General features: G+C 41.5%; 1 protein-coding gene and 1 pseudogene across 20 annotated transcripts in view; one reads left to right on the top strand and one right to left on the bottom strand.

Annotated features, from left to right (window-relative positions):
* MLLT10 (MLLT10 histone lysine methyltransferase DOT1L cofactor) overlaps positions 1-27072 on the bottom strand; it is a 230032-nt gene that overhangs the window by 99484 nt on the left and 103476 nt on the right. The window contains exons 1-2 of one of the 20 annotated variants that reach the window (XM_062210568.1): positions 15903-15919; positions 14578-14646 (exon numbers count right to left, since the gene is read on the bottom strand). The exons of the other annotated variants lie outside the window; for them this stretch is intronic. Of the exons in view, the coding sequence (XP_062066552.1) occupies positions 14578-14607 (30 nt within the window). The 5' untranslated portion in view covers positions 14608-14646; positions 15903-15919. Of the gene's footprint in view, positions 1-14577; positions 14647-15902; positions 15920-27072 lie in introns of those variants that run through there. 20 annotated transcript variants of the gene reach the window in all.
* Positions 25851-26985, top strand: LOC133773775 (protein N-terminal asparagine amidohydrolase-like; annotated as a pseudogene).

Below are 27072 nucleotides of genomic sequence, written 5' to 3'. Positions count from 1 at the left end.
AGTAAAAAATAAGAATGGGAATAGGAGAGGGAGGAGGGAAGAAGGGAAGCAGCATGGGTGGGAAAGCAGGTAGGGTGGCAATAATCACTTTGTTCCTAAAGTTGTATTTATGAAATTCATTAAGTTTTGATAGCTTAAATAAAAGGTTTCAGGGTGGGGGGAGGAAAAAGAAGCCAGATGAGAGATTCAGCACGTCATTTTGTTTTGATCATAAGAAAAGTCTCAAAGAATACAGGGTCTGTAGCATTCCTGCCCTGGCTTCAAAGAACATGCAGGCCTCCAACATTAGAGAATCAGAGTGAATGAATCACACAGTCCAGCTCTCTGCTGTGGCCAGGGAGTGCAGTGGAGGATGGCCCAAGTGCTTGGGCCCTACACCCACATGGGAGACCAGGAGGAAGCAACTGGCTCCTGGCTTCGGATCAGCGCAGCGCGCCGGCCATAGCGGCCATTTGGGGGGGTGAACCAACGGAAGGAAGGCCTTTCTCTTTGTCTCTCTCACTGTCTAACTCTGCCTGTCAAAATAAATAAATTAATTAATTAATTAAGTACATCTTTTAAAAAATGAGAGAAAAATGCTAATAAGAAAATAGCAGAATCCAGAAAATTTACTGTAAGAATAGCTATAGACTAAAAATTTCAGAATATTCTAATATTGGAAACATGGTGTAAAGAACTATATCTTTAATGTTAAGACTAAAAAAGTTACAACTGATACATTAAAGTGTTAAGAGATACGCAACATTAAAATGTTAAGAGATAGTAAGAAGACAAATGTAACCTCAAAAATTCAAAATGGGGGCAGGCATTGATTTAGCAGGCAAAGCCATCTCCTACAATGCTGGCATCCCATAACGGCACTGGTTTGAGGCCCAGCTGCTCTACTTCTGCTCCACAGCCCAGTTAAAGTGCCTGGGAAAGTAGCGGATGATGGCCCAACTGCTTGGGCCCCTGCTACCCACATGGGAGACTCAGATATAGTTCCATACTCCTGACTTCAGCCTGGCCTAACCCTGGCTGTTGTGGCCATTTGGGGAGTAAACCAGCAGATGGAAGATCTCTGTCTCAGCAACTCTACCTTTCAAATAAATTAAAAAAAAAAAAATCATATATAAAGATAACTTGTGTTTCTGAATTATATCATCTAATAAATGAGAAACAGAAGGTATACTTAAATATCTAAGTCCACAAAATGAAACTGGAAAAAAAAATCCTCAAAAATTCTATTATAGAATGTGTAACACCAAAAGTTTTGGGGGTTGAGACTAGTACAAGGAAAAGGGAAAGGAGAGTGGGAGAGGAGGTGTCATTAGTAATCTCCATGTAAACAGCAATATTCTAGTCTCACTATTTATCTTCTTAAGTTCTGTCTCCTAAACTAGGTATTCTACAAATAGGATAAAATTACAAATCTCTTTCACACGTCTTTCACAATGAGGTTGTGATTCTATTAGACATATTTTTCTGGGGAAAAAAAAAAGGGGGCCTCCTAGAGCAAACAATGGGTTTAGAGGAAAGTCTATAGAAAGGAGTAGCAAACAGGTGAGAAATTGTACAGTCAACCAGGTATCAAGTCCTCAGACCAATATACCCATGAGGGAGACCCAGAAGAAGCTTCTGGCTCCCAGCTTTGGATCGGCACAGCTCCAGCCATTATAGCCAATTTGGGAGTGAACCAGCAGATGAAGACCTCTGCCTTTCCTTCTCTCTCCGTGTAACTCTTTAAAATAAATAAATAATTTTTTTAAAAAAGCTTAAAGGTGGCACGGACAGTGAGAAGATGTAGTACCTCACAAGAAAATCCATGCCAGGCCAGCTAGCAGGAGCTGCAGACCTACAGTGAATTACAACCGAGTTTAGTTACAGACTAAATCCATTACATAGACTGCTGATACTTTTTAGGTTGTCACTGACATTTCCAGCACCTGCTTGCTATACCACTAACAACACCCAAAGATCAAGATCAGTTCACATGTTCGAAGTGCTTCCCCAGAAAGACCTAAACTCCCCTGCCATTTGCCACAAATTGGTAAGTATTTCAGGATGGAGGGCTACTGCCTCCAATTTTCCAAACTTTTCACAACTGGTTGGTAAGTCACAAGCCTTAGTCTCAAAATATGTGATATTATCACACTTCTGCCAAGAGTTGGCCAAGAAAAAAAAAAAAGAAGAAGAAGAAGAAGAAGAAGAAGAAGAAAACAAAAAACAAACAAAAGAAAGTGCAGATGGAATTCAAATACCTGAATCACAAGTTCCTGGAAACTACAGGAATAGATTCACAAAGCCAGATTCCTCTCCCAGGGAAGAAAAAACCATAGTCACTTCAGGCTCTCACATTCAAAGAAGAAACTTAGCACATTATTCAATTCTTCAATTAGCAGGGGCTACATGTGGCTGACTTCAACATTCTACTGAGTACTTTTACCTATCCTGCAAATATGAATCCTTTGAGAAGATCAAGACAATTGGCTGTGCTTCATACCATGCAACAAGTTGTATGCAATACATTTTACCTTTAAAAGCTACAAGTTTCTATGAAAAAAGATTTTGTCAATGAATCGTTTGGCAAAAAGTTTACACCTACAGGAACTCATTGGGGTTTTGGACTTACTGTGTCCAGCACAGGATATCCCACATACTCTTTTTTAAAAATCAACTATTACCTTGCTACTGGACTCTTGTTGAAACAGAATTCCAGACCCATGGAGGCCTTTTGACTCTCCAGGCCAAGACATAATGCTAGTCAGACTTAACGATGTGATAGGGACCCCAAAATCCTCACTTGTCAAATGGAAATGGTATATTCAGGGACCCAACTGGTGTGGCTCCTGAAGCATCTCAGCTTTAATTCACAAATGACAGGTATCTACTTCACTACATGATGTAAAGTTGCTTTCTAAATGCAGATCCTGATTCAGAGCTCCCCCTACATGGGGAGTAATGGTCCAAGTAAGCTGAAATGCATTGGTGTCCTCTAGATTGGTGCAGCTATTAAACCTTAGTACATGTGATGTGGACGCAAAGTTACATGTAATCACTTTGTAACAGCAGAACTGAGGATACTCTCACAGCACCAGTACTTCTACATTAGGCACAATGTTGGCACTCAAAGATGTCAACATTTTAATCCCTTGAATCTGTAAATATATTTCCGTGGCAAGAAGCAGTATGCAAACTTAATTAAGGACTTCAAAATGGAGAGATACTCCTAGATTACTTAGGTGGTCCCAAGGTAATTACAAAGGTCCTTACGAGTAAAAGAGGAGAACAGAAGAGCGTCAGAGGACAAATGGTTGGAGAGAAGTAACGGAGCTTGCTTCAAAGATGGGACAAAGGGGGCAGGCATTTCGTGCACCACCTTAAGTTGCCGCTTAGGACACCTGCATCCCATAGCAGAGTTCCTGATTAAAGTCCCAGCTACTTGGCCGGCGCCGCGGCTCAATAGGCTAATCCTCCGCCTTGCGGCGCCGGCACACCGGGTTCTAGTCCCGGTCAGGGCACCGATCCTGTCCCGGTTGCCCCTCTTCCAGGCCAGCTCTCTGCTGTGGCCAGGGAGTGCAGTGGAGGATGGCCCACGTCCTTGGGCCCTGCACCCCATGGGAGACCAGGAGAAGCACCTGGCTCCTGCCATCGGATCAGCGCGGTGCGCCGGCCGCAGCGCGCCAACCGCGGCGGCCATTGGAGGGTGAACCAACGGCAAAAGGAAGACCTTTCTCTCTGTCTCTCTCTCTCACTGTCCACTCTGCCTGTCAAAAAAAAAAAAAAAAAAAAGTCCCAGCTACTCCACTTCTGATACAGGTTCCTGCTAATGCAAATTCTGGAGGATAGCAGGCAATGAGTCAAGTACATGAGTCCCTGCCACCCAATAAGACACCCAGATAAGTTCCAGGCTCTTGGCTCTCATGAGGCTCAGTCAGGCTGTTGCAGGCATTTGTGGAATAAACCAGTGGGTGGAAGACCTCACTGACTTAGAAATACAATGAAAACTTAATTGTTTATTTAAAAGATGAAGCAAGTAGGAATGAAAAAATAGGGATTACAGTACACAGTAACCTGTAAAGGCTAGAAAAAGCAAAGAAACAAACACACGAAGGAATTAGTAACAATTGATTTAGTGCTACTTTAACTTCTTTCGCTTAACCAGCACACTCAGCTAAACATTTAATGATAAAGTATCTTCCTACTCCAAGGATAAAAGTCTTTACATTACATCAATGCCTCATCAAATATTATTACTTTTTATAACTTCAGCAAATACTTCTCCTCTAGTATTATCTGCTCCTCCAGCTTCATACTTGTATTTGCCTATAAACATATATACAACTACCATTATATTCAATGCAGCTAAAATCAGAATGTTTCCCCAAACCAGCTCTTAATTACTCAAAAACTATCAAGAATGCTATCTTTATTCTACTACCCTATAACTGAAACCCAGGATATGTTCCAAAATTTAAAAAGCAAGTATTTCACATGGCATCACTGTGTTCAAGAAATCACATTAGGGGCTGGCACTGTAACAGATTAGGTTAAGCCTCGGCCTATGGAGCTGGCGTCCCATAGGGGTGTGTCCTGGCTGCTCCTCTTCTGATCCAGCTCTCTGCTAACAGAAAGCAGTGGAAGATGGTCTAAGTACTTGGGCCGCTGCAGCCACACAAGAGACCCAGAAGAAGCTCCTGGCTCCTGGCTTTGGATTGGTCTGGCTCTAGCCGATGCAGACATTTGGGGAGTAAACCAGTAGATATAAGACCTTTATCTCTTTCACTTTTTTAAAAGATTTATTTATTTATTTGAAAGTCAGGGTTACACAGAAAGAGAAGAGGCAGAGAGAGAGAGAGATCTTCCATCCGCTAGTTCGCTCCCCAGATGGCCACAATGGCCGGAGCTGCAACTATCTGAAGCCAGGAGCTTCTTCTGGGTTTCCCACGTGGGTGCAGGGGCCCAAGGACTTGAGCTACTTTCCCAGGCCGCAGCTGAGAGCTGGACTGGAAGTGGAGCAGCCAGGACTTCAACAGATCATATGAGATGCCGGCACTGCAGGCAGAGGCTTTACCAATTACGCCACAGACCCAGCCCCATAAGAACTCTGTTTCTGTCTCTCTCTCCCTCTGTAACTCTGCCTCTCAAATAAAAAAGGGAGGGAAGGAAAGAGGGAGGGAGGGAGGAAGGAAGGGAAGACAGAAGAAATCACATTAGGGACCAACGCTGTTGGCATAGCAGGTAAAGATACCACCTGTGATGCTGGAATCATGTACGGCTTTCGGTTCAAGCCCCAGCTGCTCCACTTCAGGTTCCAGCTTCCTGCTGCTACACCTAGGAAAGCAGTGGAATATGGCCCACATGCTTGGGTGCCTACACTCGTGTGGGAGACCAGAAAGAAGCTCGGGGCTCCTGGAATCAGCCTGGCTATGGCCCAGCCCCAGCTTTTGCAGCCACCTGGGGAGTGAACAAGCAGATGGAAGACCTCTCTCTCTCTGTGTCTCTCCTTTACCCTTTCAATGAAATAAAATAAATTTTTACCAAAAAAAAAAAAAAAGAAAAGAAAAGAAATCACATTAGGCATTGTTAAAGAACAGTGAAACATGAAAGACAGGGATCACCTTTGGGATATAACATAGCCTGGCAGTATGATACATACATAAAGATAACTAATAATTGTGAAATGAAAGCATAAAGAAAAAAAAAGGGTAAAACGTATCCAAAACTAGAGACACAGTCTGAGTCTTACAAGTCTAATGAAATCTAGCTTCATTAGAAAAGCAAAACTAGGTAAGTGCTAGATTTGAGTTGAAATGGAGATAAGAATAAAATGAACCGCGACTCAGTAGGCTAATCCTCCGCCTTGCGGCGCCGGCACACCAGGTTCTAGTCCCGGTCGGGGCACCGATCCTGTCCCGGTTGCCCCTCTTCCAGGCCAGCTCTCTGCTGTGGCCAGGGAGTGCAGTGGAGGATGGCCCAAGTGCTTGGACCCTGCACCCCATGGGAGACCAGGAGAAGCACCTGGCTCCTGCCATCGGAACAGCACGGTGCGCCGGCCGCAGCGCGCCTACCGCGGCAGCCATTGGAGGGTGAACCAATGGCAAAAAGGAAGACCTTTCTCTCTGTCTTCCTCTACTGTCCACTCTGCCTGTCAAAAAAAAAAAAAAAAAAAAAAAAAGAATAAAATGAAGACTGGAGAGAACTATTATTTGACAGAAGAGAAACAAGCCAACACATTGAAAAATAGAATAAAATCCCAAAGGTAGCTCAGAGGTAACGTGTAAAATATAACTTAAAATATACATTCAAAAAGTTGCCTTTTCCTTTTGGTATATCCAAAAGTACTCCAAGCAAAATCTCATCATTTCAGTTATGTGACAACCTTTACTCTGACATTTTAGTTTTTTTTCTTTCAAGATTTAACTGAGGGGCTGGTGCTGTGCCACAGTAGGTTAATCCTCTGCCTGCAGTGCTGGAACCCTATATATGGGTGCTGGTTCCAATCCTAGCTGTTCCCCTTAGAATCCAGCTCTCTGCTATGGCCTTGGAAAGCAGTAAAAGATGGTATAACCACTTGGGCCCCTGCACCTACATGGAAGACCTGGCTACTGGCATCGGATCGGCCCAGCTCTGGCCCTAGTGACCATTTGGCAAGTAAACTAGCAAATGGGAGACCTTTCTCTCTGTCTCTCACTGTATGTAACTCTACCTCTCAAATAAATAAATGCTTCTTTTAAAAAATTTATTTTAAAGGCAGAATTACACAGTGGGGTCAGGGGGAGATCTTCCATTTACTGGGTCACTCCTTAAATGGCTGTAATAGCTGAGGCTGGGCCAAACTAAAGTCCCCGGCTGCCCTTCTTCCTATCCAGCTTTCTGCTATGGCCTGGGAGAGCAGTGGAAGATGGCCCAAGTCCTTGGATCCCTGCACCCATGTGGGAGACCAGGAGGAAGCTCCTGTTTCTTGGCTTTGGATTGGCACAGTGCTGGCTGTTGCGGCCATCTGGGGAGTGAACCAACGGAAGGAAGACCTCTCTCTCTCTCTCTCCCTCTGTCTGTAACTCTATCTCTTAAAAAACAAACAAAAAAAAAGAGCAAACTCAGGCATCAATCTATCTATGCTCAAATTCAGCTCTACTTAACAATCTACAGTTGTTTGTACAAGCCATTCCATTTCTGTGCCATATTTTTTACACCTATGGAATGAAAATAATTTTATCCACTTCACAAGTTTGTGATTTAGGATTACATGAGTTAATACATATACAGCACTTAGAACAGTGTCTACCAATACAGGAACTACTACGTTCACTGTAGTTATTGTTTGTGATGGTGGTCATCACGGGTATCACAGTGATCATCATTCTACAACTGTTCTCCTTTATTTCAATTGATAACTAAGTAACAAAGAAAATGTTTTTATTTATTAGGCATATAAGCACCAACAATAAAAACGTGTGTCAGCCTTATAAAGATGAATAAGTCTTATAGAGAAAATTTATTGCTTTAAAGGGAAAAACAAATATATAAAACATGAATATATGCTTTAAACAGACTATCACTCATCACAGTGGTGTCCAAATTCTGTAACGACACAGCATTCTGCTTGAATAATCTCCAAGTGTGGCTATAATCATATCACTATTAGACACAAACATCTCCTCATATAGGAAATGCTATAAATCACCCAAATTCATATTTTCATGCCTATTCTGGGTCTCCTATCCCAACACAAAACAGTCTGAACTTTCTAGCTTCTGAACTGTAAAAACACTGTTCATGTTATTCAGAATGTACTTCCTATCTCAAGAAAAATCACTGACAAGATTCAAGATCTTTCTCAAATACCACATTAACTACTAGCAATTCTGACTATCTTACGGAAAACGTGTGTCAGATTTCCATAAGCACTTTATTTTCCTCTTCTTGGCCTCTTCTCCCTCAGATGTACCTACATGTTTGTTTAATCCATTTACCCTAACCTAAACTACCAGTTCTCAATTTTATAAACTACACCTAACTTTATTACATCGATTTTTTAAAATTAACTATAGCTATATGTGATAGCAAAGGCTAAAAAAATAGTTCTAAGAAGAATTTAGTCAGCAAAAACATCAACTGAGTGATTTTATCACATAATCATTTAAGGGGACTATCCTCTTTCTGAGTAAATTCCACCAAGAATTGATCAATTAAGAATGAACTATTATATTCATAATTTTTCATCACAGAAGCTTTCCAGGCTGTTAACTAAAAGACTTAGTAGAAAGTCTTTGCTATAAAATCTAACATCTAACAGTTGATCCAAAACTTAGCAGTCTTCATTCACTTTCCATATTTAAGAGAAATGTACTTAATGAAATAGATGGTTAAAGAAAATTAAAAGTGGAATAAAATATTTTATAATTAACCATAAATTATCTCTAGTATTTATTAAAAATATCTTTAAATATGAACAATGAGGACTTCCTTTTCAATACCCGTACTGTCAAGCTCGTTAGCTATTTGTCATGTGTGATTAACTTTTAACTTAATGAAAAATTCACTACTTGGGTTTATACTAGACACATTTCAAGTGTTCAATAGGCACATATGGCTAATGGCTTCTATATTGCACAACACATAGAACATAAGGGCAAAAACATTTTATTCAGTAGCACTGTCTACAACTCATACTTTTACAATATGCATTTGAATATACTACTCTCACCATTTCCTCTCATCTATCAGACAATAAACAGTACACAAAATCTGACAATAGGGGCCCAGGCTGTGGGGTAGTGGGCTAAAGCCTCTACCTTTGGTGCCAGCATCCCATATAGGCACCGATTCTAGTTTTGGCTGCTCCTTTTCTAATCCTGCTCTCTGCTATGGCCTGGGAAAGCCGTAGAAGATTGTCCAAGTGCTTGGACCCCTGCACCCGCATGGGAGACCCAGAAGAAGCTCCTAGCTCCTGACTTCAGACCAGCCTAGCTCCAACTCTTGTGGCCTTTAGGGAGTGAACAAATGGATGGAAGACCTTTGTCTCTGTCTCACCCTCTCTTTAACTCTACCTCTCAAATAAATAAATAAAATCTTTAAAAAAAAATTGACAATAATCATATTCCCAAGTAGAGAAAGAAAAGGCTAAAAACCAAATAACTTATCATAATAAAGGTACAAACCACTACAGAAAAAATAACAAAATAAGTGTTGGAAGAATGTGGAGCAACTGAAACAATTATGAACAAAAAGACAAATATTGTATGATTCCACTAATATGAGGTATAAGAGTAACCAAATATAGAGACAAAAAGTAGATAGTAGTTTCAAAGAGTTTTAGGAAGAGAAAAATGGGGAGTTAACTCTTTAATGAAGATACAGTTTCAGTTTTGCATGGCTAAACGAATAACAGAGATGGAAGGATGGACAGTGGTGAATATACTGAATGTCACTGAAGTGTATGCTTAAAATGGTTAAGATAGCAAATTTCATGAATTTTATTACAGTAAAAAAAGGTAAAGGGAAAAAAACACACTAGACAGAAAACCTTAGGGCCCATGTCATTATTATTATCAAAAGAGAAATGAAACGAACAAACTATACGGAAGAGGTTGGAGAGCTAGCTTAACTTTCTTGTATTTTATTCTGTCTCAATACCATATGCTTTTTCTTCATTCATCCCTTCAGTAACCATAAATAAACATCTAAGTTAGGCTTGTTTCTGCCAGAGTCCTTTTTTTAAAATTTTTATTTATGTATTTTTATTTGAAAGGCAGAGAGACAGAAATCTTTAATCTGCTGGTTTACTCCCCAAATACTCACAAGAGCCAAGACTGAGCCAAGATAAAGCCAGGAGGCTGGAAATCATTCTAGGTTTCCCACATATATGGCAGGGACCCAGTACATAAGATATCTCTGCTGCTTCCAGGGTCTGTCTGCATTAGCAGAGAGCTGGAATTAGAAGCAGAGTTGGTCTCTGCTATGGCCCGGGAAACAGTGGAAGATGGGCTAAGTCTTTGGGCCCCTGCACCCACGTGGGAGATCTGGAAGAAGCTCCTGGCTCCTGGTTTCAGATCGGCGCAGCTCCAGCCATTGCTGCCATCTGGGGAGTGAATCAGAGAATCGAAGTCCTCTCTCTCTGTCTCTACCTCTCTCTGTAACTCTTTCAAATAAATAAAATAAATCTTAAAAACAAACAAACAAAAAAAAAGCAGAGCTGGAACATGAACTTGGGCACTCCAGTAAAGGATGTAGGCATCCCAAGCAGCATCGTAATTGCTATGCCAAATGCCCACCCTTGATCCAGTGTTTGAATTCAGGATCTTTGCCTGAGTCACTTATCAATATAGTAGTACTAGGGGCCAGTGCCGTGGCTCACTTGGTTAATCCTCTGCCTGCAGCGCCGGCATCCCATATGGGCGCCAGGTTCTAGTCCTGGTTGTTCTTCTTTCAGTCCAGCTCTCTGCTGTGGCCCAGAAGGGCAGTGGAGGATGGCCCGAGTGCTTGGGCCCCTGCACCCGCATGGGAGACCAGGAGGAAGCACCTGGCTCCTGGCTTCGGATCGGCGCAGCAGCCATTTGGGGGTGAACCAACGGAAGGAAGACCTTTCTCTCTGTCTCTCTAACTCTGTTTATATATAGATATATATATGTAGTCTATATATCTATATATATATATATAGTAGTACTAATGTGATCTTTCTATCCATGCATCCATATTTATCTCTTGGCACGCAGAGTTTTCAAGAGCTCCATCTATGTATCCACACTTCCACTTATTGACCAGTTTATCAATTATCAACTAAACAAGAGTGTTTGTTTAAGTCACTGTGATATGAAATTAGTGCCTATCATTCATTTTCATATTAACATTGTTGCAAATCTGGCCAATGGGAGCCTGTCAAGTTGACTCCTAGGTTCTTTGGAAATTTTTCCAAGTTCGTAAGAATCTCTTAAATATCAGGTGAAACAAAATATTCTAGATTTCCTGCTATATTATATATATTATATATATTCTCTTTACCTGCTATCGTGTTGGAAGTTATAAATTCTTCAACGAACATCGGTTTCTTTTAGTGGGGGGTGGCATTCAGAAATTATTCCTAAATGGAATGGATTCCTATCCTAGAATGGGTTACTGGACAGCTCCTTTGAGGGGTCCTATCAATCCTTAGATGAGCCACTTGCATTTAATCAGGTCTTGGACAAGAATACAACTCCATTTTTCAGATTTTTCTCAAATTGCCCCTTAGTGCTTTCCAGTGGATATTGGTTTGGTGGGTTTTCTGATTGGTCCTTCTCTCACAAATTTTAAGAGGTCTTGAATCTCTTTCTTTCTCATCTGCTTGTATTTGGAGTTCACAGCTAAACTTTGAGACATCTGGTTTTGTTGTGTTATTCCATGATCTTTGGTTTTGTTATCTAGTGGCTTTGTTTTTACATGAGGAATCAGAGATACTGAGAAACTACATTATTGCCATCATGTTTTCTTACTATTTTAAATGTGGTTTTACTCATCTATTATATTTTTGTTGTTGTGTACATAAAGAATTCTGATTATATATGTTCATTTTATATCAACCTTTTATTGTTTGAGGTTATTACTGAATGAGTTCATAACTGATTCACTTGAAAGTTTAAAGGAAGAATATAAACTCAAATAATAATTTGAGTCTGAAGTACAGTTTTAAAAGTTTTCACTGACTCTTTTACTTATTTATTTCCATTATATTTGAAATGCAAGAGGGAAAGAAGGAGAGAGATCTTTCATTTGCTGGTTCACTCCCAAACATCTGTAACAACCAGGGCTGGGCCAGGGCCAAGGTAGGAGCCTGGAATCCAATCCAGGCCTCCCATATGAGTGGCAGGAATCCAAATGTTTAATCCATCGAGCGCTACATCATAAGGTGCACATCAGCAAAAAGATCAGAAGTGAAGAAGCCAGGACTTGAACCAGGCACTCTGATATGGCACACAGGAATCTAAAGTCGTGTCATCACTGCTACAGTAAATGTCCACCCCAACAAACAAAATGTTAATAACTGTCATAAAAGCAACTGATGTTCCCCCAGGGACCAGTGGTTGGCCTAGCAGTAAAGAAGTTACTTGAGAAGCCTGAATCCACACATATCAAAGTATGTGGATTTAACTCCTGGCTCTGTTTCTGATTCTAGCTTCCTGCTAATGCATATCCCAGGAGACAGCAGTTCAAGGGCCTGGGTTCCTGTCACCCACGTGTAGTTCCAAGCTCCTGGTTTTGGCCTGGTCCAGACCTGGATGTTGCATTTGGGAAGAGAACCAGGAGTCAGCAATTTTTTCTCTCCCTCTGCATGTCAAATAAAATGAAAATGAATAAAATGTTTTTAAAATACTATCATGTACCCTTTGACATGACGCACTAAGATCAGAATATCACCTATGTAGTATTTTTAACAGCTAAGCTTAACATGAAATAAATCAGAGAAATCTCAGTTCAATGACATCCTGCAAAACAGCTTGTCTGGTCTATTCAAAAAATGTCAATGTCAGGAAAGGTAAAATAGCCTGAGGACTTTAAAGGAGACATAAACAATAGCTGCAACATTTGATATTGTTTGAATCCTGATAAATAACTTTTAAAACCAATTATAAATTACGACATTGTTGGGACAATTGAGGATTACATGAATATGCACCATATATTGGACAGTAATATCATATTCATATTAAATTTCCTAAGATAATTACATTATGGCTATTTTTTTATTTACTTGAGAGGTTGAGTTATAGACAGTAAGAGAAAGAGACAGAAAGATCCTTCGTCCATTGGTTCATTTCCCCAAATAGCTGCAACAGCCAGAGCTGTGCCAATCCAAAGCCAGGAGCCAGATGCTTCCTCCTGGTCTCCTACGTGAGTGCAGGGGCCCAAGGACTTGGGCCATCTTCTCCTGCTGACCCAGGGCACAGCAGAGAGCTGGATTGGAAGAGGAGCAGTCAGGACTAGAAAGGGTGCCATGGCTTCCTTGGTTAATCCTCCGCCTGCAGTGCCGGCATCCCATATGGGCATCGGGTTCTAGTCATGGCTGCTCCTCTTCCAGTCCAGCTCTCTGCTGTGGCCCAGGAGGGCAGTGGAGGATGGCCCAAGTGCTTGGGTCCCTGCATCCGCATGGGAGATCAGGAAGAAACACCTGGTTCCTGGCTTCAGATCGGCACAGTTCTGGCCATAGCGGCCATTTGGGGAGTGAACCAATGGAAGGAAGACCTTTCTCTCTGTCTCTCTCACTGTCTTTGTCCAAAAAAAAAAAAAAAAAAAAAAAAACACTTTATCATCATAGATAACTAAGTACTGAATTTATTAATAGAAAACAACTGATTATTATGTTCAGCTAATCTCCACAATACTATAATTAGATAGCTGGAATACCCAACTGAATTTAGATATGTGAGTATTTATATTATGACTAATCTCAATATTAAAAAAAAGTTGTGGAAGATACCTCTATTAAAGACAGAAGTTAAATCTTCAGCCAATTCAAAGTGTCATAAAATTTCATTTCAACACACCATTTGATTCATATATTAATGTTTGCCTTCAATATCTGAATGCAAGTAAAATTTCAAAAAGGTAAGTCACATCATCTTGTAATTATTACTTTTTGTTTCTTTTAATAAGGTATCTACCCTTCTAAAATCTGAGCTCTTAAAAATTTCTTCTCCCATTTGCATTTCCAATAACACTAGGCCTAATGGTTAAGACATTAGTTAAGAAGCCTATGTCCCATATCAGAGTATCTGGGTTCAAAATCTGGCTCTGAGCTCTTGACTCAAGCTTCCTCCCAATGAAGAACCAAAGAGGTAGCAGGGATGGCTCAAGTAGTTTGGTCCAGGCCATCCATGTAGGAGACCTCGTTTGAGTTCTCAGCTCCCAAGCCCTAGCCACTGTGGACACCTTAGGATTGAATCAGTGGAAGGGGAGCTCTCTCCACCTGTTATTGTCTCTCAAATAAATAAATGAATAAAGTTTTTCCTCTGAAATACGACTCAGTCTAAATAAGAACTTACTGGAATAGAGCAGTGATAATTTTTTATTAACTTTTTTTTTAGAATATGTGGAAATGACATTATTAGTAATAACATCAAAAAAGGAAAAAATTAATTTCTAATACATCCAGTTTAACTTTCAAAATATAACCTCCAAGTAAAAGGCAGAAACACATATGAGAAAGATGCATAGACTTTGGAGTCAGGAAAAGTTGCCAATCCTGGCTCTGTCATTTACTAAGAGATACCTCTTTGTGTCCAGTGTTTATCTGTCTTGTATTTTTCTGTAGGTGATTCTACTCCATGTCATCTTGGTAAGATCTTCAACTTTAGTATCCCTACACCCCTGTACCAAAAGAGTAGGTGAGCTGGTTGCATAATTATGATCCAATAGACAATGTTCACAGTCCCTAAACATCTTAAATTCCAATGGTTTTCACTTAGATGCTCCTTCAGTATGCCTATGACTACAACTTTGTTGTCAAAGATTATGAAATGCCTAAGATCATATGGCCCTTACAAGCTAGTATCGCGATTCATTGATACTAAAAAGTAGACACAGACTCCTCCGTTGGATACAAAAGATTTTACTACTCACCATTAACAGCAGTAGCCAGAATGTTGGCATTTGCACTGGCTCCCCAATCCCCAATACTGTCAGGGTGACCTGAGGAGGGCCAAAAGACACTTAAATACAAAATGGGCTGCATTAACAGGGAAGGAACCTTGAACTCAAGGAACCCAACTCTGTACAACAAGCATGCCTAATTATTACAGGAGGTATCATCTCTGTGTCTTCCATGGCTGTGAGTAAAGATGCCCTTTGCTCTGAATGATATCACTTCCATTTTCCTGGGCTGTATGCTATACAAACAACGTTGAAAAGATAATCTAGAACGAAGGCATTCAGGACCTCTACTTAGAAGATATGGGTAAATACAAAACAGCCATGGGGAACTATCTCCCTATCTGGATGCTCCCAAAGCCTGAAATATTCCCAATGAAATACTAAATCACAACAATCTATTTTTTTCTGTAATCTTGCAGTTGATTCATAATCTTACTGTACTTGTTTTTTTAAGACCTCACCAAGTTCTTTAGGCTTTCACTCCAATTTTTACCCTGATCTATATGTACTTTCTCCATACTTCACTACATCTATTATTCAAGTGCAATCTCACTATTTTATACACTTTTGAAAACAACTTATTTGCCTCCCTATCCTTATAACCAATTTGTTTACCCACACCTACTTCTCTCCTCCATTATGTAGGTGACATAGTTATTCGTCTAAATGCTTTAAAAACATTATTTTTTTTTAGTTGTTAGGCAATGACCCAGAGATACACAGAGCGCCCATCTGCTGATTTACTCCCTAAATGCCCAAAACAGCTGGGACCAGAGATAAGGGCCAATATCACAGTCCAGATCTCCCATTTAGGTGGCAGAAACCAAAAGACTCGAGTTATCAAATTGACGCTGCCTTCCAGGGTCTGGAATCAGGGGAGCCAGAGCTGAGACTCAAACTGGGCACTCTGCTGTGGAATACAAGGATTGTAACTGCTAGGTTAAATGCACGTTCTCAGTCTACATGCTTCTTTTTTTCTTCCTACACCAAAATAAAGGAAGACACAGTATTCTATTCTTCATATATCAAATTATGAAGAGTTAAGTACTCTCATTATCTACCCGCCTCATATCCACCTTATTTATTTACCAATATTAAATGCCTTCTGTCTCTATCACTAAACTGAAACTCCTTCTCCTAAATAAAATCATTAGCATTAAATTCAAAGGATATATACCCATCTATTACTTCCACTGTAGACTCTTTTCCCTTCCCCATTGTTGAGGACGTAAGGAAGGAATCTTTTACTTAGAAAATGCCAACTAATAGATGTAGAAAGAATGATAGAAATTTACCTTTCGTTAACCACTATTTTAGGTTAGATTCATCAACAGTTGCCAAGACCTGTGTAGGAAAATCGAGAAGAAGATGGGAGGGGAGGAGATGGAAGGGGGAGTCGAGGCTGACCTATACAACCAATAAAACTTCACAAAAAAAGACAGCATGCCATAAAAGTGGTTAAAATGCCAAATGCTACATATCTTTTACCACAAAATAAAAATATTCATAAAAAAGCACTCAATCAAAAAATTGATACCATGTAGCTTTTTAAAAATATTGCAGACTTTGCCTTGCTCTCTCTGAAGTTATTTCCTTTGGAAAAAGTTAGGTGCCATGTCAAGCACTCAAGCAACACTAGGAATAGAAAGGCTTATACAATAAGAAACTCACCAAGCACCAACTAACCACATGAGTATGTCACCTTGGAGATGCTTTAGTAGAGCTGAGCCAACATTTTGAACACAACCTGGTTAGAAACTTCTGAGCTAGAAATACTCACTAAAACCAAATTACTGACTTATAGAAACTATGAGACAGTAAGTTGTCTATCAAAGTTTTAAACCACTGAAGTTTAGAATAATTTGTTATGCTATAATAAGCAATATACTTTTTCAGATAACTGCTGGCAATTTGTTACCAGGAATGGAGTGATCCTACAACAAAACTGAAAAATGCAGGAATTGCTTGGAATCAGGCAGTGGGGAGAAGCTGACAGGACTTGTAGATGATTAATTTAAGCTTTATGAGCACTGAAGAAATGGTTATTAGAAACATTACTGCCTTTAATAAAGATGTTATTGAGGACTTAAAAGGAAGTGAGAAAAAAATACAATTAACCAGTAGAGTGACTGAAGGTTTTAAAAGATTACTACCTTTGATCACCTGAAAAGATATACTTAATGCATTGTATAATTTTTCCAAAGAGATTCCAGATAAGTTGATGAAGATTTGGTACAAATTCTTCCTATTCTTTAGAATCGTACGTAGGAGTTGAGAGATAAAATAAAGACAATGCTGTGGGATAGACAGGAGTCAGTCAGCAAAGAAGCTGGGGAATTCCTCACAGTTTCTATCCCACAGACTTGTATCCTGAACTCCACTCCCTTGCATGCCAATGCAGCACATCCACTTTCCCATTATACACTCAAGTCTCCTTCATCATGAAGAAGGTGCCCTGACAAGCACATATATGCTATGAAAAACATTTCCAGAGGACATCAAGAGCATTGAACCCAGCCCAAACTCCACTTTCTGTATATTCAATAAAGGTTCCACTCCTTACAAAATTAAGAGTAAAGGGAATGACCAAACTGGAGGGCATTTCTCTCCCATCATGGGCATTTCTCACCTCATGATACAGATTCTCCTTCATAGCATACAACTGAACATGTACTCTCTAAATAAATAAATAATTCCTGCTCCTCCTACTTTTGCACTTTAAATTTGGCTTGGCTATGAATTCTTACCTCAGATGGAGGTAAGAACCCAGAATAAAACAGCTAGTGGACCTTCATTCCACAAGAAAAGACTACTACCAAAAATCAACCAAAAATTCCAATTCATAAGATTGGCGGCGAATAGCAGGTAAAGCTGCCACCTATGATGCTGGCATCCCACATGGCATCCCACCCAGTTGCACCACTTCCAATCCAGCTCCTTGTTAAAGTGCAGGGGCCCAAGGATGTGCACCATCCTCCACTGCTTTACCAGGCCATAGCAGAGAGCTGGATTGGAAGTGGAACAACCAAGACTGGAACCAGCACCCACATGGAGTGCTGGCACTGCAGGCAGTGGCTTTACCTGCTACGCCACAGCACCGGCCCCAAATAAATATATCTTTTAAAAGGGGGGGGGGGGTGATCCATTCCTCTTTTAATAAGTGAGTAAATAATTAAACAAATAAAATTCCAAGTCTCCCTAGACAGCAAGCAATCCTGAAACTAAAGAGCTCCCAGGGTGGGCATTGTGGCACAGCAGCTTAAGCGGCTACTTGGGATACCTGTATGCCACACTGGAGTGCTTGGCTTAAGTCTCACTTACTGGGGGGCTGGCGCTGTGGCACAGCGAGTTAACCCCCTGGCCTGAAGCACCAGCACCCTATATGGGCACCAGTTCTAGACCTGGTTGTGCCACTTCCGAGCCAGCTCTCTGCTGTGGCCTGGGAAAGCAGTAGAGGTGGGCACCTGCACCCATGTGGAAGACCCAGAAGAAGCTCCTGGCTCCTGGCTTCAGATCAGCACAGCTCTGGCTGTTGCAGCCAAATAGGGAGTGAACCATCGGATGGAAAACTTCTCTCTTTCTCTTTCTCTAACTTTCAAATAAATAAATCTTTCAAAAATAGGTCTCACTTACTGGGGCTGGCACCTGTGGCACAGTGGGTTAACACCCTAGCCTGAAGCCGGTTCAAGTCCCAGCTGCTCCACTTCCCATCCAGCTCTCTGCTATGGCCTAGGAAACCAGTAGAAGATGGCCCAAGTGCTTAGGCCCCTGCACCCGCACGGGAGATCAGGAAGAAGCTCCTGGCTCCTGACTTTGGATCAGCGCAGCTCCGGCCATTGCGGCCAATTGCGGAGTGAATCAACGGATGAAAGACACCTCTCTCTCTGTGCCTCTCCTCTCTCTGTGTAACTCTAACTTTCAAATAAATAAATAAATCTTAAAAAAAAAAAATGTCTCACTCTTCTTCTGATCCAGTTTCTTGCTAATGTGTCTCTGGAGGCAGCAGTGATGTCCCCAAGTACTTGGGTTCCTGCCATCCATGAAGAAAACCCAGACAGAGTTCCTGGCTCCTGCCCTCAGCAAGGCCCATTTGTAGCTGATGTAGGCACTTGGGAAGTGAACCTGCAGATAGAAGTTCACTCTATCTCCCTCTCTCTCTCACTGACTCACTTTCTGTCACTCTTTCAAAAAAAATAAATAACAGAATTGTTCCCTAAGAGGAAAAAACCAAAACACCACGTCAGAAGACCATGAAGATTGACTTTTATTTATCTGACAGGCAGAGTGACAGGGGGTGGGGGAAAGAGATAATTCAATCTTCTTTCTACTGGTTCACTCCCCAAATGACAGCAACAGCCTGGACTGAGCCAGGCTAAAGCCAGGAGCCAATAACTCTATCTAGGTCTCACATGTGGATGCCAAGAAACCAACTACTTACACCATTTACTGCTATTTTGGAAGCAAATTAGAATTGGAATTGGAACAGTCAGAACTTGAACTAGCTCTCCAATATGGGATGGCAGCATTGCGAGCAGCACTTTAATCCATTATGCCATAATGCCAGACCTTATATTAAGATTTAAACAAGCACATGGGTATAAAATTCATTAGTAAGACTTCAAAAAGACACAAGGTGCTGCCTCAGAGAACCTAAAACAGTAAGATTTTCAGAGAAGTCAACATCGTAGAAGACAAAGAATGAAAAAGCATCAAGATGGAAATACTAAGTAGAACAACTAGATATAATCAGATCTTCAATTAGACCCTAAACCACAAAAAATGTTTCCCCATTTTCTATGGAAAAAAAAAGGAATGAATAAAATTTAATATGATCAGGTTAGATAATAGTCTGTAATAGTATTATTTATTTTGATGGCTGTAATGTAATTGTGTAGAAAATTTCCCTTAAAAACAATGAAATCCGGGCATTTACAACAAAATGGAGGAAGCTGGAAAACATCATGCTGAGTGAAATAAGCCAGTCCAAAAGGGACAAATATCATATGTTCTCTCTGATCGATGGCAACTAAAAGAGCATCTAAAATGATACCCATTGAAGTGAAATGGACACTATGGGAGACAATGACAGGATCAGCCCTTGTCTAGACTGTTGAGGAACAACTTACTATTTTATTCCTTTTAGTATTTTTGTTGTTGTGGTTGCTGCTCTGTTTGTTCTACAGAAGACCACTGGTTGAACTCTGTAATCAATGCACAATCATTCTTAGGCGTTTAAAATTAACAGAAAAGTGATCTCTGTTAAACATATGAGTGGGAATAAGAGAGGGAGGAGATATATAGGTTGGCACATGCTCACTCGGACTTACCTCCAATGGTGGAACTAGAAATGTGCCAGGGGATTTCAAATCAATCTTACCAAGGAGGCAGGTACCAATGCCAGCGCACTTAGTAAAGTGATAAGTATAAATACACAACCGATCAAAAAGATAGGGTATGTGTCGAAGAGATTTCACAAATAGACCAGTGTAAGCAAATAATGAAGGATAGAATTAAAAGGGAGAGAATGATCCTGTGGGGGAAGCAGGACACACATCGGACTCATAGAATGGTAAATGCCCAAAACAGCACTCTTGCCTCAGAATCAACCCTTGGGACATTTGGATCTGGCTAAAAGGTCCATGAGAGTCTCACAGGCATGGAAAGCCATGACATGGTGGCAAAAAACAATCTAAATGAAAGATCCTGGTGAACAAGACCCCAGCAGAAGGAACAGGCCATCAAGGAGAGAGGCGCCTTTCTCTGAAGGGAGGAAGGAACCTCCACTGTGACACGGCCTTGACTAAACAAGTTCAGAGTCGGTGAACTCAAGGGACTTCCATAGCCTAGACAGCTCATAACAAGAGTCTCGGGTGATTGCTGACGTCATAAATAAGAGTGCCAATTGTTAAATCAACAACAGGAGTCACTGGGTACATGCTCCCCATGTAGGATCTCTGTCCTTAATGTGTTTTACCATGAAACTTAAAAACACTACTAGTCGAACAATACCCTATACCTTGTGCGGTTGTGAGTGCAGCCTGTTGAAATCCTTGCTTAGCATATACTAAGTTGATCTTCAGTATATGAAGGTAATTGAAAATGAAACTCGATGAAGGGCGGGATGGGAGAGGGAGAGGGGAGGGCCACAGGAGGGAGGGAGGTTGGGGGGGGGAGCCACAACAATACAAAAGTTGCACTTTGTAAATTCACATTTATTAAATAAAAAAATAATAACTATATAACAAACAAAAAAAAGAACTTAATACTTTACCCTTTTAGTATTTTTTATGTTCTACTTAAAACTATTGGATGAACTCTGTAATTAATACACAATTATTCGTAGGTGTTTAATTAATGCTCATTAATTAATGTACTCAAATAGAGTATTTTACACTTTGTTTTTCTGTGTGGGTGCAAGCTGTTGAAATCTTTACTTAATATATGCTAAATTGATCTTCTGTATTTAAAGATAATTGAAAATTAATCTTGATGTGAATGGAAAAGGAGAGGGGGTGGGAGAGGGGAGTGTTGTGGGTGGGAGGGAAGTTATGGGGGGGAGAAGCTATTGTAATCCATAAGCTGTACTTTGGAAATTTATGTTCATTAAATAAAATTTAAAAAGAGAGAAAAAAAAAGGGGGGGGACTATATATTTGCATTTTATTCTCTAGTGGTTCTGAAAGAAACAGTAAGACAGGGAATAGAAGGACATGATGAAATTAATATAACAAAGTTCCCTTTTTAGGGCTAAGAATGAGTAGCACAGAGGGATTATTTGTAATATATTTGTTGTACTGAAAAATTAAAAGTTAAAAACATTTAATACTTCTGATTAATGCTTACTGTCCAACAAAGAAGTCTAAAACTGGAAATAATGGCAGGCATTGTGGAGTAGTAAGGTAAATCACAGACTGGGATGCCTGCATTCCAAACTAGAGTGTCATCAGGGAATGCAAATCAAAAACACAATGAGGTTTCACCTCATCCCAGTTAGAATGGCTTAAATACAGAAATCAACTAACAGCAGATGTTGGTGAGGATGTGGGGAAAAGGCACACTAATCCACTGTTGGTGGGAATGCAAACTGGTAAAGCCATTATGGAAGACAGTTTGGAGATTCCTCAGAAACCTGAATATAGCCCTAATACATGACCCAGCCACTCCACTCCTTGGAATTTACCCAAATGAAATTAAATTGGCAAATAAAAGAGCTGTCTGCATCTCAATGTTTATTGCAGCTCAATTCACAATAGCTAAGACATGGAATCAACCTAAACGCCCATCATCAGAAGACTGGATAAAGAAATTATGGGATATGTATTCATCTGACAGGAAAAATAGTAGTAGTAGTAGTAATAATAATAATAAACATTTATTTGAAAGGCAGAGAGAGAGACAGAGAGAGAGAAGGGGGTGGGGGAAGTATCTTCCACCCACTGGTTCACTTCCTAAATGGCCGCTATGCCGGGGGCCAAAGAGGAGCCCTGTCAGATAAATAAAGGTCAATCTTCATGGTCTTCTGACAGTGGTTTCAGCTTCTTATCATTATTATTTATTATTATTATTTATTTATTTGAAAGGCAGGGAGACAGAGAAGAAGAGAGAGAGAGATATCAAGAGATTTTCAGGCCAGCGCCGTGGCTTAACAGGCTAATCCTCCGCCTTGCGGCGCCGGCACACCGGGTTCTAGTCCTGGTTGAGGCGCCGGATTCTATCCCAGTTGCCCCTCTTCCAGGCCAGCTCTCTGGGACTGCAGTGGAGGATGGCCCAAGTCCTTGGGCCCTGCACCTGCATGGGAGACCAGGGGAGGCACCTGGCTCCTGGCTTCGGATTAGCGAGATGCGCCGGCCTCAGCGGCCATTGGAGGGTGAACCAACGGCAAAAAGGAAGACCTTTCTCTCTCTCTCTCTCACTATCCACTCTGCCTGTCAAAAAAAAAAAAAAAAAAAGAGAGAGAGAGAGAGATTTTCAGTCTATTGGTTCACTTCCAGGTGACTGCCACTGGCAGTGCTGGGCCAGACAAAAGCCACAAGCCTGGTACTACACCTAGGTCTTCCATGTGAATGGTAAGAGCCCAGGCATTTGAGCCATCATCTTCTACATTTCCAGGTACAATAGCATGGAGCTATAATGGAAGCTCAGAGACTGGGGCTCCCACGTGGGTGCAGGGGCCCAAAATCTTGGGCCATCTTCTACTGCTTTCCCAGGCCACTGACAGAAAGCTAGATCAAAAGTGGAGCAGCGGGGACCTGAACTGGCACCCACTACGGGATGCTGGCACTACCAGCAGAGGCTCTACCTTCTACGCCACAGCACCGGCCCCAGTAAATCTTTAAAAAAAAAAAAAAAAAAAAAAAAAGCCGGCACCACGGCTCAACAGGCTAATCCTCCGCCTTGCGGCGCCGGCACACCTGGTTCTAGTCCCGGTCAGGGCGTCGGATTCTATCCCGGTTGCCCCTCTTCCAGGCCAGCTCTCTGCTGTGGCCAGAGTGCAGTGGAGGATGGCCCAAGTGCTTGGGCCCTGCACCCCATGGGAGACCTGCCTTCGGATCAGCCCGGTGCGCCGGCCGTAGCGCGCTGGCCACGGCAGCCATTGGAGGGTGAACCAACGGCAAAGGAAGACCTTTCTCTCTGTCTCTCTCTCTCACTATTCACTCTGCCTGTCAAAAAAATAAATAAAAAATAACACCCTGCTCTCTCTTGGTTCTTTACACATGTAGAAGCTGAGAGTTTGAACTTTAGTGGAAGACTCGAAAAGGAAAGTACACAAAAATAACAAAGGTGCTAGGTAGCTCAATGCTCTAACTTTAAAAAACAAAAAGTACAAGTAATGACAGTGTTCAACTGAGAGTTTCATTCCTTTGAGAGACATATAAGAAAGTGGTGAAGTTCTCTTCAAAAGAATGGGTAACCCTCAACAAAAGGAAAATCTAGTCAATCTCTCAGGATCACAAAACACACATCGAAAATCCTGTCTCACATAAAGCTTCATCATATCCTAATAGGGTTTATACTGGCAACAGGTCCTGTTATCTGTTGTTAGTTATTAATATAGACTAGACTTGGGTTGGGTATTTGGCATAGGGTTAAGATGCCTACTAAGTACAAGTCCTGGCTCCACTTCCCATTCCAACTTCCTTATAGTGCAGACCCTGGAAGATACTGGGCAATGGATCAAGTAGTTGAGTTCCAGCCAACACATGGGAGACCTGGTTTGAGTCCCCAACTCCTACTGATGGCCCTGGCCCAGCCTTGGTCATTGTAGGCAAATGGAAAGTAAGCCAGCTGATGGGAGCCATCTGTCTGCCTGTCTCTGCCTCCCTCTTTTAAATAAATAATAATAATAATAAAAAAATTAGTAACAGGTGGCCAGCTAATTGGTGCAGTAGGTTAATCCTCCACCTGTAGCACCCGCATCTCAAATGGAAACTAGTTATATTCCCAGCTGCTCCTCTTCCGATCCAGCTCTCTGCTATGGCCTGAGAAAGCAGTAGAAGATGGCTCAGGCACTTGAGCCCCTGCAGCAGTGTGGGAAACCCAGAGGAAGCCCCTGGCTCCTGGCTTTGGATCAGCCCAGCTCCGGACGTTGGGGCCATTTGGGGAGTGAACCAGCAGATGGAAGACTTTACTCTCCGTCTCTCCCTCTCACTGTCTGTAACTCTACCTCTCAAATCAATAAATAAAATCTTTTAAAAATAATAACAGACTGGAATCAATGGCAAGTAACAGCGGAGTAGAAAGACCATCTCACTGTAGTAGAAGACATATAGATTTTTGGCACACCACTGGGAAATATTTTCAAGACAATAAAAAAAATCAATGATTTCCAAATAATGACTTACAAATAGCTTTCAGAAATAAATTCTTTCTGAAGCTGGAAACCTCCCAGTACAGCACATGTTGCCATGTCTGACATTTTACTACATTTCCTAACACTTCCCACATCTCATTCTGTGACAAGTGTTTCTATAAACACAAGAATACCACATTTAAAAGTCAAAATAGCTCCATTTTCATCTAACTACCCACAGTCAACATAAGTTATTGATCTTGGATAAATTATTTAACTTGCAAAAAGACAAAGTCACAATCCTTCCCATCCACTGATTTACGTAAACACCCATAATGGCTGGAGTTCAAGCTAGGAATGAAACACAGGCATCCCATATGGGTGACAGGAACCAGTTACTTGAACCATCACTGCTGCTTCCCACTGTCTGCATCAGCAGGAGGTGGAGTCAAGAGCCACAGCCAGGGCCTAAACCCTAGCACTCAAATATATGATACAAACACCTTTAACTGCTAGAGCAAATACCTACTACAGCTTCACAATTCTTAGAGTGTCTGTAAAATTCTTAAATTTGGAGTATGAAAGAAGTAAAGTTGATGCTTTTTCAGTATAGTAGGTTAAGCCTCTGCATGAGTACCCATATCCCATATGGGTACCAGTTCATGTATCAGCTGCTTCACTTCCAATCCAGCTAACTGCTGATGACCTGAGAAAGCAGTAGAAGATGGCTCAAATGCTTGGGCCCCTGCACCCGAGAGAGAAACCCAAAAAAAGCTCATGGCTCTTGGCTTTGGATTGGCCTGGCTCCAGCCATTGCAGCCATCTGGGGAGTGAACCAACACAGATGGAAGATTTCTTTCTCTCTGTCTCACCCTCTCTGTAACTCTGCCTCTCAAATAAATAAATAAATAATTTCAAAAAAAAAACTTTCCAACAAGCAGGAAAGGAAATTTTTAGAATATACACAACTCTAAAGACAAAGGATGATCTGCTTATTAAAAATAACACTGAATCTGGTAATAATAATAGAATTAAAAAGGAGTGAATGTGGCCGGCGCCGCGGCTCAATAGGCTAATCCTCCGCCTGCGGCGCCGGCACACCAGGTTCTAGTCCTGGTTGCCCCCCTTCCAGGCCAGCTCTCTGCTATGGCCCGGGACTGCAGTGGAGGATGGCCCAAATCCTTGGGCCCTGCACCGGCATGGGAGACCAGGGGAGGCACCTGGCTCCTGGCTTCGGATCAGCGCGATGCGCCGGCCACAGCGGCCATTGGAGGGTGAACTAACGGCAAAAAGGAAGACCTTTCTCTCTGTCTCTCTCTCTCTATCCACTCTGCCTGTCATAAATAAATAAATAAATAAATAAAAGGAGTGAATGCTCCAATATGAGAAGCAGTCCACACAGCAGACTCATAGAATGACAATCAATTTAAATCACACTCTGACCTCAGAATCAGATGTTAAGGCATTCTGGTCTGACTGAAAAGCCCAGGACAGCATTTCAGGCATGGAAAGCCAAGACACTGTGGCAAAAAAATGTCCTACATGCAGGACCTCAGTGGGTAATACCCCAAAGGAAAGAAATGGTCATCAAAGAAGAAGGTTTTCTCTGAAGGGAGGAGAGAACTTCCATTTTGCTTATGGCCTTGTCTAAATACTGAAGGAGTTTGTGGATTCATAAGGGTTCCATAGCACTGGCAGCTGGGGAGGCCGCCTCTGCCTCCGTGATGCTGCTGCTGGTTTAGAGAAGGTGAGTGCGGATGTGCAAGTCACTGGGGACCTCGTCAGAGCCCACCTGCCTTTAGAGGTAACAGAGCCACCTGCCTGACACATTGTGATGGAACTGACACCAAAGCCAAGTTCCCCTTGATCAAGAACTCCGTACATAAAGTCCTTTCCCCACCACTCAGAATGTGGCAGACCTACAAGCGCTCCTGTGGTGCAAGAGTTCATGGAAGCTAAGGACTGAAAACACAAGCCCGTTGTCCACATGTCGCCTGGCTCTGAACACTGTCCCATTTCTCTGTCAGGCTGGAGGTGCACCTCATGGGAGGCTTTAATAATGACAGGCAGCTGTCACAAAAACTTACACATTGACTAAGTCCTTAGTGAATTTGACAAACAGGAAGATGATATTCATTTAGTGATATTATGTGTGACAGAATTAAATGACTGGGAATAAAATGAATCATTTATGGCATTGTTGTCAACATTAAAACTGCAGAGATTTACCAAGCCTCCTTCTGAGACCGAGGTCCAGAGGAGGAGCTGCGAGCTGCATGTGTGTTGGCCAAGGGACCAATGATTAGCATTTATGATGCAAAGACAGAACAACTTCGAATAGGACCATATTCTTGGATGCCATTTCCATATGTGGATTTTTGGTTGTAGCCAGATGATAAGCAAATACTAAACAACCTTTCCACTTCACCCTTGCCAGAGGCCCCCAAATTTGAAAATATTAGATCTACCTTCATGTTTTTTTTAAAATACCCATCTCCAACTAACACACTGTTTCCTGGAAATAAATCTCTACTTACAGAAAAAAATGAAGATGGCTTATGAGAAAAGATCTCTTCTCCAGGAAACTGAAAACAGGAATTACAAAGAAAGCAACTTGCTAGCAGGACGAAGACCAGTGGTGGGGGCTGGAAGACCATGCACTTGGGTTCTACAGCC

Source organism: Lepus europaeus, chromosome 14 (assembly GCF_033115175.1).
Source record: "Lepus europaeus isolate LE1 chromosome 14, mLepTim1.pri, whole genome shotgun sequence".
Classification (NCBI taxonomy): domain Eukaryota; kingdom Metazoa; phylum Chordata; class Mammalia; order Lagomorpha; family Leporidae; genus Lepus; species Lepus europaeus.
This window is presented reverse-complemented; position numbering and strand designations above follow the sequence as displayed.